The sequence below is a fragment of the Stomoxys calcitrans genome, chromosome 1 (assembly GCF_963082655.1).
Source record: "Stomoxys calcitrans chromosome 1, idStoCalc2.1, whole genome shotgun sequence".
Lineage (NCBI taxonomy): Eukaryota > Metazoa > Arthropoda > Insecta > Diptera > Muscidae > Stomoxys > Stomoxys calcitrans.
In genome coordinates this window covers 44,217,912-44,232,136 of record NC_081552.1, presented here as the reverse complement: position 1 = coordinate 44,232,136, position 14,225 = coordinate 44,217,912, and the positions used below count along the sequence as shown (strand labels likewise).

The following is a 14,225-nucleotide window of genomic DNA, read 5'->3' as shown; positions in this document are numbered from 1 at the left end:
AACAGTTAAAAAAAATTAATTAATGAGAAATAAAAAAGTTTTTTTTTATAATAATAATTATTATATTTTTTTTTCTTTTTTATTAATTAGGTATTTTACTTGCGTTTTGTTTTTTATTATATTTAAAATATAGTTTTTAAGGTACATTTTTTTGAAATACATATTTTTTTGTAATTTTTTTTTTTAAGTTTTTCTGGTGATTTCTTGCTGTTTTGTAATGTAATCCCTAAATGGTTTTAATGGTTTGTTTAGTGTTTTTTTTTTTTTGTTTTTATTTATACGATTTTTTAAATTTACATTAGTTGATTTTTAAAATTTAATTTTGTTTTTGAAATTTAATTAATAGTAATTATAATAATAAAACAAGAACGAACATTGCTGTTTGATTTTTTTTGTTTTGTTTTGTTTTTGGGGGAGGGAGGGGGTATATCATTCTTTGTGTTTTTCTTGTTGATTTGTTTACAAGAGTTTTATCTCTTGGGGGGTTTTACTTTTAGTAGTATCCGTTTGTTTTTGTTTTCTTATTTAAATATTTTGTATATATAGAATTATAATTATTTATATATCGCTTTGCTTTGTTTTTAACATTTATAATATATATATATAGAGGGGTGTGTGTATATATATATATAGAACAGATTTTTGTTTTCTTTAAACATCAAGCAACAAGTTTTTGTTTTTTTGTTATTACAACTAAATACAATTATAACGATGTATTCGTATTTTTTATATATATATATATATATATTTTTTTTTTTTTAATCTTAATTAGTGATGTTTTTTATATTTCTGTGTTTTATTTTTATTCACAAAAAGCTGAATTTTTCCTGTTTCCATGCTTACATTTAGAAACTATTTACATGTAATAACAATTAGGGTTGCATAGGGGTTTCACAAAATATTTTTAACTTTTACTCTGTTATAACATCATCCATCCACTTATTAAAATTAAACAACAAATTTCCATATATATGTATAGAGCTTGGTTTTTGCTTGTGTGTATATATATATATATATATATATATATATATATATATATATATATATATATATATATATATATATATATATATATATATATATATATATATATATATATATATATACATATATGTATATATATATATGATATTCCCCTTAGAAAAACAACAGAAACAATATAACTTTTGTAAAATTAAAAAAAGGCTTATTAGAACTAAACCCCCTAAAAACCATTTGTTTTTGTTTTTAAAACAAAAAACCATTCAAATAAAAACCACAATAAACATTCTTTATTGTTTTGAAAAATTAAACTCCATACATATGCACAATAATAGCCTTAGGAGAAGATTTATCAAGGAAAGCCTAAAAGTATGCAATGAGAGTAGAGGTGGTTGATGGGTGTGTTACTTTTAAGAGATTTAAATGATTTTGCTTAGGCTTTCCAAAGCTTCATCTTCTGCCAACGGCTGGTTTAATATTTGTTTTTTGGAAATTCATATGAACTATACAATTTGTCACAAAAATATATATATATATATATATATATATAGTTATGTGTGTATGTATAACTTTAACATGATTTCTGTTTTCCATTTTTGTTTTTTTTTTTTGTTTTTACAAGCTATGCTTGTGTTGACGTTTTTAAACCGTTTTTTTTTGTTTGTTTGTTTCTTAATTTTCCTGTTTTGTTGCATTTCTTTTTGCCAAAATGATTTTTAAGTGGTATGGTGTTTTCCATTATTTTTTTCTTGTTATACCCGCCCCTTAAACTGTTGTTTTTTTTTTTTTTTTGTATTATAATATATGGTTGTATGTGTGTGTGTGTTTGGTTTTTGGGGTGTTTGTTTTACACCTTCCGTTTTGCATGCAACATTTCCATGAGTAACGTTTGTGTGGGTGCACTTCCGGCACAATGTTTTGAATATAAGTGCTCTTCACCGCGCGCTGCCATGGCATGTATGTCAGGCAGTATACTTAACAGCCTCCTGAATTTATCCTGTAAGGAGAGAAAACAACAAAACCCCGAAAAGGGGTAACAAAAATACATTAAAATGGCAATCAAAAATCAATTGTAAAAAAAAAAAAAAGCTAGAAAAAAAAACCAATCTGGATAAAACCAAAGTTTGCATAAAATAGCTGGGCCAACGATTTTTTGTTACTGCAGAAGTCGTTATCAGAGTCGCCGATCAGACATTGACCTGTCAGTCAGTACGTACACAATGACCGAATCATCTTTTCCAGCCAGCGACAACAAAGCGGTAGACCTATTTTCCTAACCCGGCACAGGATAACTATGAGCATCACACAGGCTCGAACTTTGAACTTCAATCTGTGTGGTGTTCTTCGTTACCACGAGAAGCTTAGCTGGGAGCTACCGGGCGCGTCCACAGGTTGCATATAATGGAATGCTCCATATGGAGTAGCTGTAACGGCAGTCGCAGACAATCAGTGGCATTGGGAGGAGAAACTCAGTGAGAGGCCGGTTAGCACCGGCTCTTGGTTCAATACTGAGTACCTATGATGCTCGATACGACAAGGCGAGTTATTGGCGCCTTTAAATAACCAATCACCATCATGTTCCCGCGTCGATCGGTCGTATAGACCAGAACGAGCTTGCTCGCCTATAAGAGTTTGACAACAACCTACTCAAGTCTAGAGTGAGCCATATTATTTAGGAGTGTTCACAACCCCCATCATCTGTGACCATCTGCCATTCGTTCCGGCCTGATCCTGAAGACTTGGCTTACATACCGCTAAAGGCATACCCGCAGATTCCAGTTCCCCTAAAATGTATGTTGTTGTTGGTGTAGCCTCATTTTCATGTGGAGGCGGCGATTCTCATCAAGTTCCTGTAGGTGAGCCATGGCGAAACTATTAAAGGTGGTCTCATTTGTACAACAACCACAAATCATATGAAGCAATTCGTCATCAAGGTGATCGGCGTTCTGCCAACACGTGCAAAGAAATTTGTGTGAGTGGGTGTATACGTGTGCGTACATGAGCAGAGGAAGAAGATAGCAAGAAGAAGAGAATGCAAACAAAATATTGACATCTTAATACCGTCAAACCGGTTGTTAACAGCTGTTCGCATGAAACCACCTTTTTAAATCCGCCTTGTAGGCGAGCAAACACGTTCGTTGCAGCTACTCTGTATGGAGCATTCCATTATCCGCAACCTGTGGACTCGCGCGGTAGCTCGCAGCTTAGCTTCTCTGACAGCAATGAACACCACAAAAGACCGATCGCCGTGGCAACAGGGTAGCCATTGGTTAAAAAAGCCATTAACTCGCCTTGTCATATCGAGTATCATAGGCATTCAGTATTTGTGCAAGAGTCGGTGCCGCCCGACCTCTCACTGATTCTCTCCGCTCGATACCGCTGATTGTCCCCTATATTCGTTACAGCTACTCTGTATGGAGCATTCCATTATCCGCAACCTGTGGACTCGCGCGGTAGCTCGCAGCTTAGCTTCTCTGACAGCAATGAACACCACACAAATTGGAGCTCAATGTTCCAGCCTGTGTGGTGCTCACAGCTATCCCGTGCCCGGATATGGTGTCTATGGTAGTTCTTAGTCTCGCAGGCTCGTCCGTTCTACAATTCCTTGGAATATCTCTGTGGCCCGGCACCCAGAACAGCTGAATTTTGAACTGCTCAGCCATCTCATTGAGAGATCTGCAACGGTCGAGGGCTGTTTTTGAAATGTGTTCCTCGTAGATTAAATGACTGAACATCAGAAAATTTTTCAGCTTTGGTTATTCCCTTACCAATGTCCGCAACATTTTTGAGGTATCCTGCCATGTTAAAACTTCGGACTCGGCTATAAAAAGGAGGCCCCTTATCATTGAGCTTAAACTTGAATCGGACTGCTCTCATGGATATGCGAGAAGTTTGCCCCTGTTCCTTAATGGAATGTTCATAGGCAAAATTTTGTTATTTTTGTTGTAGTAAAGTGGTACAGAACTTATTATCACAAAAAGCGGCTGAGGCAATGTGTTATCCACATTGCCTGGAACATAGGGCATTATATCAAGAAGGTATTAGGTTTAGCATTAAATTCAGTGCAACAGATGCCATAGTCCTCAGTGCGGCTGTGATGCAGAAACAAGACATCCTTTCGATCCGGCAGAGTATTGAAGAGCAGGTGAAGTTTTAAAGCGCCGACCACCAGACTATAACACCTGTTCTTGCTTAAATACTGAGTGGCTATGATACACGATATGACATGGCAAGTTATTGGCGCCTTTAAATAACCAATGGGCATAACGTTGACGCGGCGATCGGTTCTATGGACCGGAACGAGTTTGCTCACATATGGAGCTTGACAAGGGTCGCCACCTCCACAAAATGACAACTGCAGTATATACCCAGTGCATGACATGTGGTTTAAACTCCAAGTCAATGCCAATGGCTTACTTGTAGGTGTGTGCAGGTTTAGGGAAAGAGTTGACTTCTTGTCCTTTCCAAAATGATTGATTTGAAGTTCAATTTCTTGTCCAGCAAAACGCCCAGATGTTGTGCGCTTTGAGAAAATGAAACATTCTTTCATTCCAAGGAGGCAGGTGCCACCTGCCTTAAAGAACTACTTCCGTTTTAGACGGATTTATGCCTAGACCACTTTCGATAGTCCACTTCGCTGTCGTACGTAGATCATCCTGTAGTATATCTCTAAGAGTAGTAGTGTAGGTGCCTAGAAACTCCAGTTGCATCATAATTGACGTCATTTCCATGTCAAGAAATGTTAGCATGGTATATTCCTCGGCATCGAAAGAACTTTCTATGAAGGTAACTAGGTCGTCCCTTACTATATGCATGCTGTTGCCGACACAGGCGATCTCCAGGGATCTTGGCCCTAAGATATGTTTCTATCAACCTCTCTTAGAGTATTGGGCATAACGGATGTCAGACTAATGAAAAACTGTTGCCTTCGTGTATTATGGTTTCCCTGCTTTCGACATGAAAATGACTTTTAAGTCTCTCCACCTCACTGGTATGTACGACATGCTGATACAAGCAGAGTATAACTCCCTAAGCCAAGGAGTCAGTATATGGAACACAGCTTGTGATTCAATCGATGATACATACATCATCAGGGCCTGGCAATTAAGAGCAGTCAAAACTTTTATCTGACTCAGACACGACCTCCGACGAATGTATATCAGCGACAAAGTCATCTGGGGTCACGCTTTCCGGGAAGTGTGTGTCAACAAGTAGGTTTCAGTGTTTCCTCACTACACATTGTCCACACAATCTTCGTCTTCTGAATGTTTCCTACCGTAATAGGTTTGAAGCATATTTTCCAAGTAGCTGCAGAATTCCACCCTGAATTTGTTCTGAGCATTTTTCAGCTCACCTTTGCATTTTCTTAGCTCAAACTTCGACTTCCTAATGGCGTGGTGCCCTTGAGCCTTTTACCCTGTTGAAAAGTTTTCTGCAAGCCTTCCTTTGACCAACCATTGGATTTTTACATAATTATTCATATATATTTTAATATTAAAACTATTATGCAACTTAATTTCACCACTTAAAATATATTTTTTTAATTTTTCGCTGTCAAACTGTGTTTAATGGTAGCTAACACAAATTATTTATAAATAGATTTCAACCCGCCAAAGAGCAAGTGCCTAAAAGCATGCTTTAAAATATTAACGCTAATCCTTATGCTAGCAATGCAAGGTCAGCAGGACAAAATAAAGGCAGCAAAGTAAATAGATGGTACATAGCTGGTAAAGATCACAATTAAACCTGTAGACAATTCATTGAGAACATACAATTTATATTTTGTAGAATTCTAGAATATCGGAAACCATAAACTTTTGTGGCTTAAATCACTTTTGCTCTCAACGTCATTAATAACTAATAATAAAGCATGTAAAATATGCCATTAACTTACCGTCACAGATGGATAACACGTTAGCGTGTAATCTAGCAGCGCTGCTTGTACATTCTCATGACCCTGCAACACTGTTTTCTTGTTGATAATACCTCGCACATCTGCAAAAGAAGATAAAGGAAGCAAAATGCATAAAAAGCAAAAACAAAATATGAAAAAGGAGTTCCTTGAAAATAAGTTGCCTTCTTTTATACTTACCTGGATTTAATAATATCAAAAATTTCATACACACATAGTCGCCCATGTCAAATTTCAAATCTTGCAATTTATTTTGCAATTCATTGAAATAATCACTCAATTGTGGTACGCCCAGCAGGCCTAGACTTAGCAGGTTAAAGACTTGCCCATTATTGAGTTGTGTCTCATCGGGCAGGCCATTGTGTATGCGTTGATGTAAATGATCCAATACCAGCATATCAGACCATGAATGTTGCAGAAGTTTCATTTGATCATCAACCTGGAAAAAATGGAAATAAAACAAATAAATGAGGTACATGTCAACTTTGGAGGACATTTTTAAATAATAAACCCTTATTTGGAGTAAAAAATATTAAATTAATAAAAATTGCATTTACACATAATGTAAATAAATTTTTTATGTCTAAAAGGAAACGATTTAAAAAATTGTTGGCGCCCAACCAGGGGCAGCTTTATTTACTAAACTGAACTTATATTTAAGAAAAAAGTTGCAAGAATTTACTGCTGGGGAGGCACTAATTCAGCCAGACTAAGTTAGAGGTTTCCTATAGAAACCCCTTTTCAGCCAGGCTGAATTAGAGGTTTCCTATAGAAACCCCTTTTCAGCCAGGCTGAATTAGAGGTTTCCTATAGAAACCCCTTTTCAGTCAGGCTGAATTAGAGGTTTCCTATAGAAACCCCTTTTCAGCCAGGCTGAATTAGAGGTTTCCTATAGAAACCCCTTTTCAGCCAGGCTGAATTAGAGGTTTCCTATAGAAACCCCTTTTCAGCCAGGCTGAATTAGAGGTTTCCTAAAGAAACCCCTTTTCAGCCAGGCTGAATTAGAGGTTTCCTATAGAAACCCCTTTTCAGCCAGGCTGAATTAGAGGTTTCCTATAGAAACCCCTTTTCAGCCAGGCTGAATTAGAGGTTTCCTATAGAAACCCCTTTTCAGCCAGGCTGAATTAGAGGTTTCCTATAGAAACCCCTTTTCAGCCAGGCTGAATTAGAGGTTTCCTATAGAAACCCCTTTTCAGCCAGGCTGAATTAGAGGTTTCCTATAGAAACCCCTTTTCAGCCAGGCTGAATTAGAGGTTTCCTATAGAAACCCCTTTTCAGCCAGGCTGAATTAGAGGTTTCCTATAGAAACCCCTTTTCAGCCAGGCTGAATTAGAGGTTTCCTATAGAAACCCCTTTTCAGCCAGGCTGAATTAGAGGTTTCCTATAGAAACCCCTATTCAGCCAGGCTGAATTAGAGGTTTCCTATAGAAACCCCTATTCAGCCAGGCTGAATTTAAGGTTTCCTATAGAAACCCCTATTCAGCCAGGCTGAATTTAAGGTTTCCCATAGAAACCCCTATTCAGCCAGGCTGAATTTAAGGTTTCCCATAGAAACCCCTATTCAGCCAGGCTGAATTTAAGGTTTCCCATAGAAACCCCTATTCAGCCAGGCTGAATTTAAGGTTTCCCATAGAAACCCCTATTCAGCCAAGCTGAATTTAAGGTTTCCCATAGAAACCCCTATTCAGCCAGGCTGAATTTAAGGTTTCCCATAGAAACCCCTATTCAGCCAGGCTGAATTTAAGGTTTCCCATAGAAACCCCTATTCAGCCAGGCTGAATTTAAGGTTTCCCATAGAAACCCCTATTCAGCCAGGCTGAATTAGAGGTTTCCCATAGAAACCCCTATTCAGCCAGGCTGAATTAGAGGTTTCCCATAGAAACCCCTATTCAGCCAGGCTGAATTAGAGGTTTCCCATAGAAACCCCTATTCAGCCAGGCTGAATTAGAGGTTTCCCATAGAAACCCCTATTCAGCCAGGCTGAATTAGAGGTTTCCCATAGAAACCCCTATTCAGCCAGGCTGAATTAGAGGTTTCCTATAGAAACCCCTTTTCAGCCAGGCTGAATTAGAGGTTTCCTATAGAAACCCCTTTTCAGCCAGGCTGAATTAGAGGTTTCCTATAGAAACCCCTTTTCAGGCAGGCTGAATTAGAGGTTTCCTATAGAAACCCCTTTTCAGCCAGGCTGAATTAGAGGTTTCCTATAGAAACCTCTATTCAGCCAGGCTGAATTAGAGGTTTCCTATAGAAACCTCTATTCAGCCAGGCTGAATTAGAGGTTTCCCATAGAAACCCCTATTCAGCCAGGCTGAATTACAGGTTTCCCATAGAAACCCCTATTCAGCCAGGCTGAATTTAAGGTTTCCCATAGAAACCCCTATTCAGCCAGGCTGAATTTAAGGTTTCCCATAGAAACCCCTATTCAGCCAGGCTGAATTAGAGGTTTCCCATAGAAACCCCTATTCAGCCAGGCTGAATTAGAGGTTTCCCATAGAAACCCCTATTCAGCCAGGCTGAATTAGAGGTTTCCCATAGAAACCCCTATTCAGCCAGGCTGAATTAGAGGTTTCCCATAGAAACCCCTATTCAGCCAGGCTGAATTAGAGGTTTCCTATAGAAACCCCTTTTCAGCCAGGCTGAATTAGAGGTTTCCCATAGAAACCCCTATTCAGCCAGACTGAATTAGAGGTTACCCATAGAAACCTCTATTCAGCCAGGCTGAATTAGAGGTTTCCCATAGAAACCCCTATTCAGCCAGGCTGAATTACAGGTTTCCCATAGAAACCCCTATTCAGCCAGGCTGAATTACAGGTTTCCCATAGAAACCCCTATTCAGCCAGGCTGAATTACAGGTTTCCTATAGAAACCTGGCTGAAGACTAAAATGTTATTTTTTATAACTTTTTTAAAATTTTTGTCTTTAAAACTTCGATTTTTTTATTTAAAAATATTTTGTAAACAATTTTCCATTTTAGAATTATAATGCACCTAAGAGTACTACCTAGTCATAACAACTCTTTTTTTGTTAGCCAATTTCTCTATTATTCAATTCTCCATGGCTAGCACTCTCTTCAAGATTCTGCATAACTCTTTCTTTATACCGGTTTCTACATGCTGTTTTTTTGGTGCCAAGCCTTCGCTCAAGTTTGTGCTGCCAGCAAGTCAGACAAAACAAAACAAAATAATAAAAATCCAAAAATAAACCAAAGCTGCAATTATCGTTTTGGTCTGACTCTGGTCTCAGTCTAGTTGTAAGATGAAAATGAAAACAAATCTCATAAAAGCAAAAAACAAAGCCCAAACGAGAGAATAAATGCTGTAATACACTGAGAGTGATTGACTATTTTATTTGGCGCGCGGCCTGCAGATGTTGCGTCACTTTGGTTGGCCACCATACGGCGTCAGCGTAGCGTAACGTGACTTCATAACAGCATCGCATGGCGAGAGAATGGCAAAAGTGAGAGCATACTCTCTGAGCTTAATGCACTCCGAACCCCCCAAACGAAGATGCCAAACCAGACTTTAGAAAATTAAATCTTAGTTGCCACTCTGAGAGTGAAGCATGTATGGTCTGGCTTTAAGACATACAGAGTAAAGAGGGGAGGGATGTTGGTTTTGGTCTTTAAATTTACTCGGTTTGTGGTCGTTTTACACTCTCTTGCTCTGTTTTGGGTTGATGCCAAACACACTGACATGTGGTTCAGCTTTGTTGCCTAAGTAGGTCACCACAGCCTATTACAAGCAATGACGAACGGACAGACAATCTATTCAAAAATACACACACATTGTATCATACTTGCAGAAGTTTCTACTGATAATTGTGTGCACTTACAAATGCAAAAGCCAGCCAGATATAGTCGCGCTTACAATTCTAAAATTAAAACAAAACAAAAAAAATGTAAAAAAATGTTTAAAAATAAACTAACAGCCAACATAAAATTGTAGTTTGAAGACTCAATAAAATCGAAATCATTGCTTTAAACAGTTTTACATGAAATAGTCGGACCATGGTAATTCTCACACATTTTGTTGGGTTTATTATGGCAGATAGGATGCTTTGTTTGCTTGTTTGTTGGAGATCAGGAGTGATGAACTCAGATAATGGTCCTAAATTATGATTGGGACATTTGAATTGAGTGTAGTTAGGTTTTTAATAGTATTTTGATTACTTTAAAATTTTGGTTAAGAAAAATTCGCTTGAAAAAGGTGATTTAATCATGCTGTAATAGTAGGTACAGTCTCGGCTTAGGGGATTTTGTTTGGCGGAAAGATAATTCCAAAGCCTAAGAAATCATAAAGTTCTATATTAGCAATAGACACGCGTTGGGCGCCAATTGTTTTCTTTGGCTTAAGGTGTATATAGCTTTAAAACTTCAAATATATGAAGAAGTTTCTGCAGAGAATAATCTAGACCATCATAGAGCATTGGTTAGTAAGCCCTTTCGGTACGGGTATTCACCCACGTTGGGCGCCTTTTGATTTGAAAAGCATACAATTTTGCAACTATTTTTGGCTTGAAGTATTTGAACAAAGGTCTTATAGAAAAAAAAATTAAATTTCAAATCGAGTGCCACGTGGGTGCCACTTGAAACCTTCTGATTTATTCGATATTGATTTTTTTTATAGACGACTTCACTTTTACCTGTCTCAGTTTTTCAAAAAAAAGTCTTAGGTCACTATGGCCCTCCAGCATGACGATTGAACTACGTTGGTCGCCACTTGATATCATTTGAAATATAGAATATTGCAAACTTTCCCTGCAGGATCCCGTATGAATAACCTAGATCTTAGTAGAGCATAAGTAGCTTGTTCGCCTAATATGATAATGGATCCACGTTGGGCGCCAATTGTTGTCTTTGGCTAAGAGTTTTAATAAGGGTTTTATGAAAAGAAATCAAGTCCAACGCAAATGAGTTCCCTATAGTATGGGAATTACACGGCGTTGGGCGCCAATTGACACTTTTGGTTTATAGAGGACTGAATTTTCACATTCGTTAATTTTTAGAGGCTCAGTTATTCAAACAATGTCTTATAGGATATAAACTCGGCCATTGTAAACATAGCTAACCGTATAATAAGACGGTTCACCATGGTGGGCTCCATTTCACACATTTTAATTTACAGAGTATTTAATCTGTCCAAACATAACCCTATAGGGCATAATTCTGGCCTTGTATGACTATGGACCAACGTTGGGCGCCAATTATTACTTTTGACTTAACAGAGTATTCAAGCTAGCAATTTCAACTACTGTAAAAAGAATTGTTGGGAAATAGTTTGAACGATTGTAGAGCGGGAAGTTTCGATCCATACTAGACATTCATACTTGCCACCCTTTTCAATTTTTAGGAGATGGAGGTAAAGTAAATGGAGGATAAACCATTCCCCTTACCTCTCCTAGAAACTGTAGACGTACATCAAGGCATTCTTAACGGATTTTAAGCATTATTTTCCCGAATGTTTGAAAAATATCCGCCAAGGACAATATCAAATATGATTCCACGGTTGAGGTCAAGGGACCTTCGAACGGTACTGCGAAACCTCTCTGGCATAGTACCTCGCAAATGTCGCCAGCATTAGGAGGGGATAACAACTACTGAAAATTGTTTCTGATATTCTCGCCAGGATACGAACCGAGGCGATCAGCGTCATATACGGAGATGCTTATCTCAGCGCTGCGGTGCAGCAAACCTTCCCTTAACTACTCAATATGAATTAATCTAGATCCCAGTGGGGCCTAGTTTCCCCGCTTTGACTCAAAGAAGTATTAGAAGTAGTTTGCAATTTCAGTTATTCCAAAAAGCCTTTTCGGGCACCAATTTGTATTCATATAGAGCATAGGATAGCATGCTCCTATAATATAGTAACTGCAGAGCTTTGGGCGCCATTTGTAATTTTTGATTCCTTCGAGGTCTTCAGAAAAGTATCTAGACACGACTGGTGCATTATTGAGCTTGTCAGCCTAGTATGACGAAGGCCTCACGTTGGGCGCCAATTCTTTCATTTGACTTAAAAGAGTATTCAAGTTGGCAAATCGGCCATATTTAACTATTGTGAGAATGTTTTTTGGGAAAAAGTCTAAACAACTATAAGCATAGGAAACCATGCCTATCTATTTAACCGCATTGGACGCCATTTGGTATATTTTAGTGTATAAAATATTCAACATTTGAAAATGTTTCCTATAACACCCCAAAGCATATGGACTAGGCCCCAGTGCAGCATGGACTGGAATGCCAGCTGATATGATAATGAACCCCATTTTACGCGCTATTTGTATTCAATTTAGCAAGCAGGTCTCAGAGTAAGTAATTTGGACCACCGTTTATATGTCTAGAATGACAATTGAACCACAGGCCTTTTTGATTTTTTTTAAGACCACTGCCTGCCAAATTTAATGTACCCATCTATTATTGCAATTGAATCGCGTTGGGTGCCATTTAGCAAGACTACGATGTAAATAGCAAGAGTTCTTACAATTATACTTTTTCAGAGCTTCAGGTATTTAAACAAGTTGTACGAAATAATCATGACCACTGTGATTCCTTGTTGACCACTTCAGTTTTATATGAAGATCTGACTAGTTGGTCGCTAATTCAGTTATCATGGAGTAACTAATTTTTAAAAACTTTGTCTTTTTGAGTTTAAAATCTTTGAACAAATCCTTTTAGTAAAAAATTGAGATCACTTCGATTAAAAGCCTAGCATAACCACCGAGTGTGTCTACAGACCCACGTTGGGCGCCATTTGATACTTTCGATTTTTAAATTTAGCAAATATTCTCTTTCAAAACTGAACATTTTTAGACAAGTCCTAACACTAAATAATCGAGATTCTGTGATGCATAGGTTACTTCTAACATCTAACATGCATCTGAAACTCGTTGGGCGCCATTTGTTTTCTAATCAACGAATATTTAATTGTTTAACTGCCCTCTTCTGGAACTCCAAGCAATGTGATGTTTAAGTTTCTACACGGCCGACTTTAAAGGCCATCGAACCGCGTTGGGCGCCAATAGATGTATGTACATATGTGTTTAAAGAGTTTGCAATATTTGCAATCGAAACCTATTGCGACTTCAAATACGGGGTCACCGCGATGTTTCTGGCAATTGAACAACGATGGCAGCCATTTGTTCAATTTTTTAATTTTGATACCTTACTTTTTTAGTGCTTCAAAAATTACAAGAAGGATTTGCAGCAAATAATCTGGACTACTATGACACATGGGTTACTTTTTCTATCTAATATGGAAACTGAACCATGTTGGGCGCCAAATCCTTTTTTTTTAATCTATAAACACTTATAGTTCTGCAACTGCTATCTTTTCAAAATGTTACTATTCAAAAGAGGCTTTTTTTCTGCAAATATTCGCAATCACAGCGATAACTAGGTAACTACATGGCCGTCTTTATGGTCCTTGAACCGCGTTGGGCGCCATTAGATACCTTTGATTTAAAGATTTTTTTTAACGAACGCTATTATGACTCAAAATATCTTAATAAGACACCTTGATGCTTTTGACATTTGAACCGCGTTGGGCGCCATTTGTTTTGTTTTTTTTTTTTTTGTAAATTACGGAATATTTAATATTGCCACCTCTTTAAAAAATTTAAAGAAAGCCTTGCAGGAAATAATCGGGACTGCTGTAAATCATGGGTTACTTCTATTATCTAATAAGGGAATTGAATCGCGTTGGGCGCCATTTTTTCTTTTTCCGCGTTGGATGCCACTTGATATATTTGCTTGAAAGAAAGTTTTGCCGAACGCTTTTATGGCTTCAAATATTTTAACAGTATCCTATAGGTAATAATCGGGGAGACACTTTGATGCTTTTGAAATTCGAACCGCGTCGGGCGCCAATTATTTTTTTTTTTTTTTTAATTTACGGAATATTTAGTATTGACACCTCTCTTTTTACAGCTTCAAAAATTTAAACAAGGTATTACAGGAATAATCGGGACTACTGTGAATTATGGGTTACTTCTATTATCTTATAAGGGAATTTAACAGCGTTGGGCCTCATTTTTTTAACCTGTAAAACTATTTAGTACTGCAACCGCTGTCATTTAAAAATGTAAGTATTCAAAAGAGGCCTTATTGGCAACCGCAGCGATAGCTGGGTTACTACAAGGCCATCGGTAAAGGTCATTGAACAGCGTTGGGCGCCAATTGAATATTTAACTGACTGCTTCAAATGTTTTTTTCCTATAGGTAATAATCGCGGGGACACCTTAGTGGTTCTGGCAAATGAACCGTGTTGATCGCCATTTGATTTTATTTTTACTGGAGACTACTACAAAACCTCTTGCAAAGTTTATTGAACCGCGTTGG

The 14,225-nt window shown here is 37.5% G+C and overlaps 1 protein-coding gene across 2 annotated transcripts in view; it reads right to left on the bottom strand.

Moving 5' to 3' along the window:
- Window positions 1–1,249: 1,249 nt before the first annotated feature.
- Window positions 1,250–14,225, bottom strand: part of LOC106093785 (nuclear hormone receptor FTZ-F1) — a 253,636-nt gene continuing 240,660 nt past the window's right edge. For both annotated transcript variants that reach the window (XM_059361011.1, XM_059361012.1), the window contains 3 exons: window positions 6,074–6,332; window positions 5,876–5,976; window positions 1,250–1,978 (listed from right to left, as the gene is read on the bottom strand). In XM_059361011.1, the coding sequence (XP_059216994.1) occupies window positions 1,829–1,978; window positions 5,876–5,976; window positions 6,074–6,332 (510 nt within the window). In that variant the 3' untranslated portion in view covers window positions 1,250–1,828. The remainder of the gene's footprint in view (window positions 1,979–5,875; window positions 5,977–6,073; window positions 6,333–14,225) is intronic.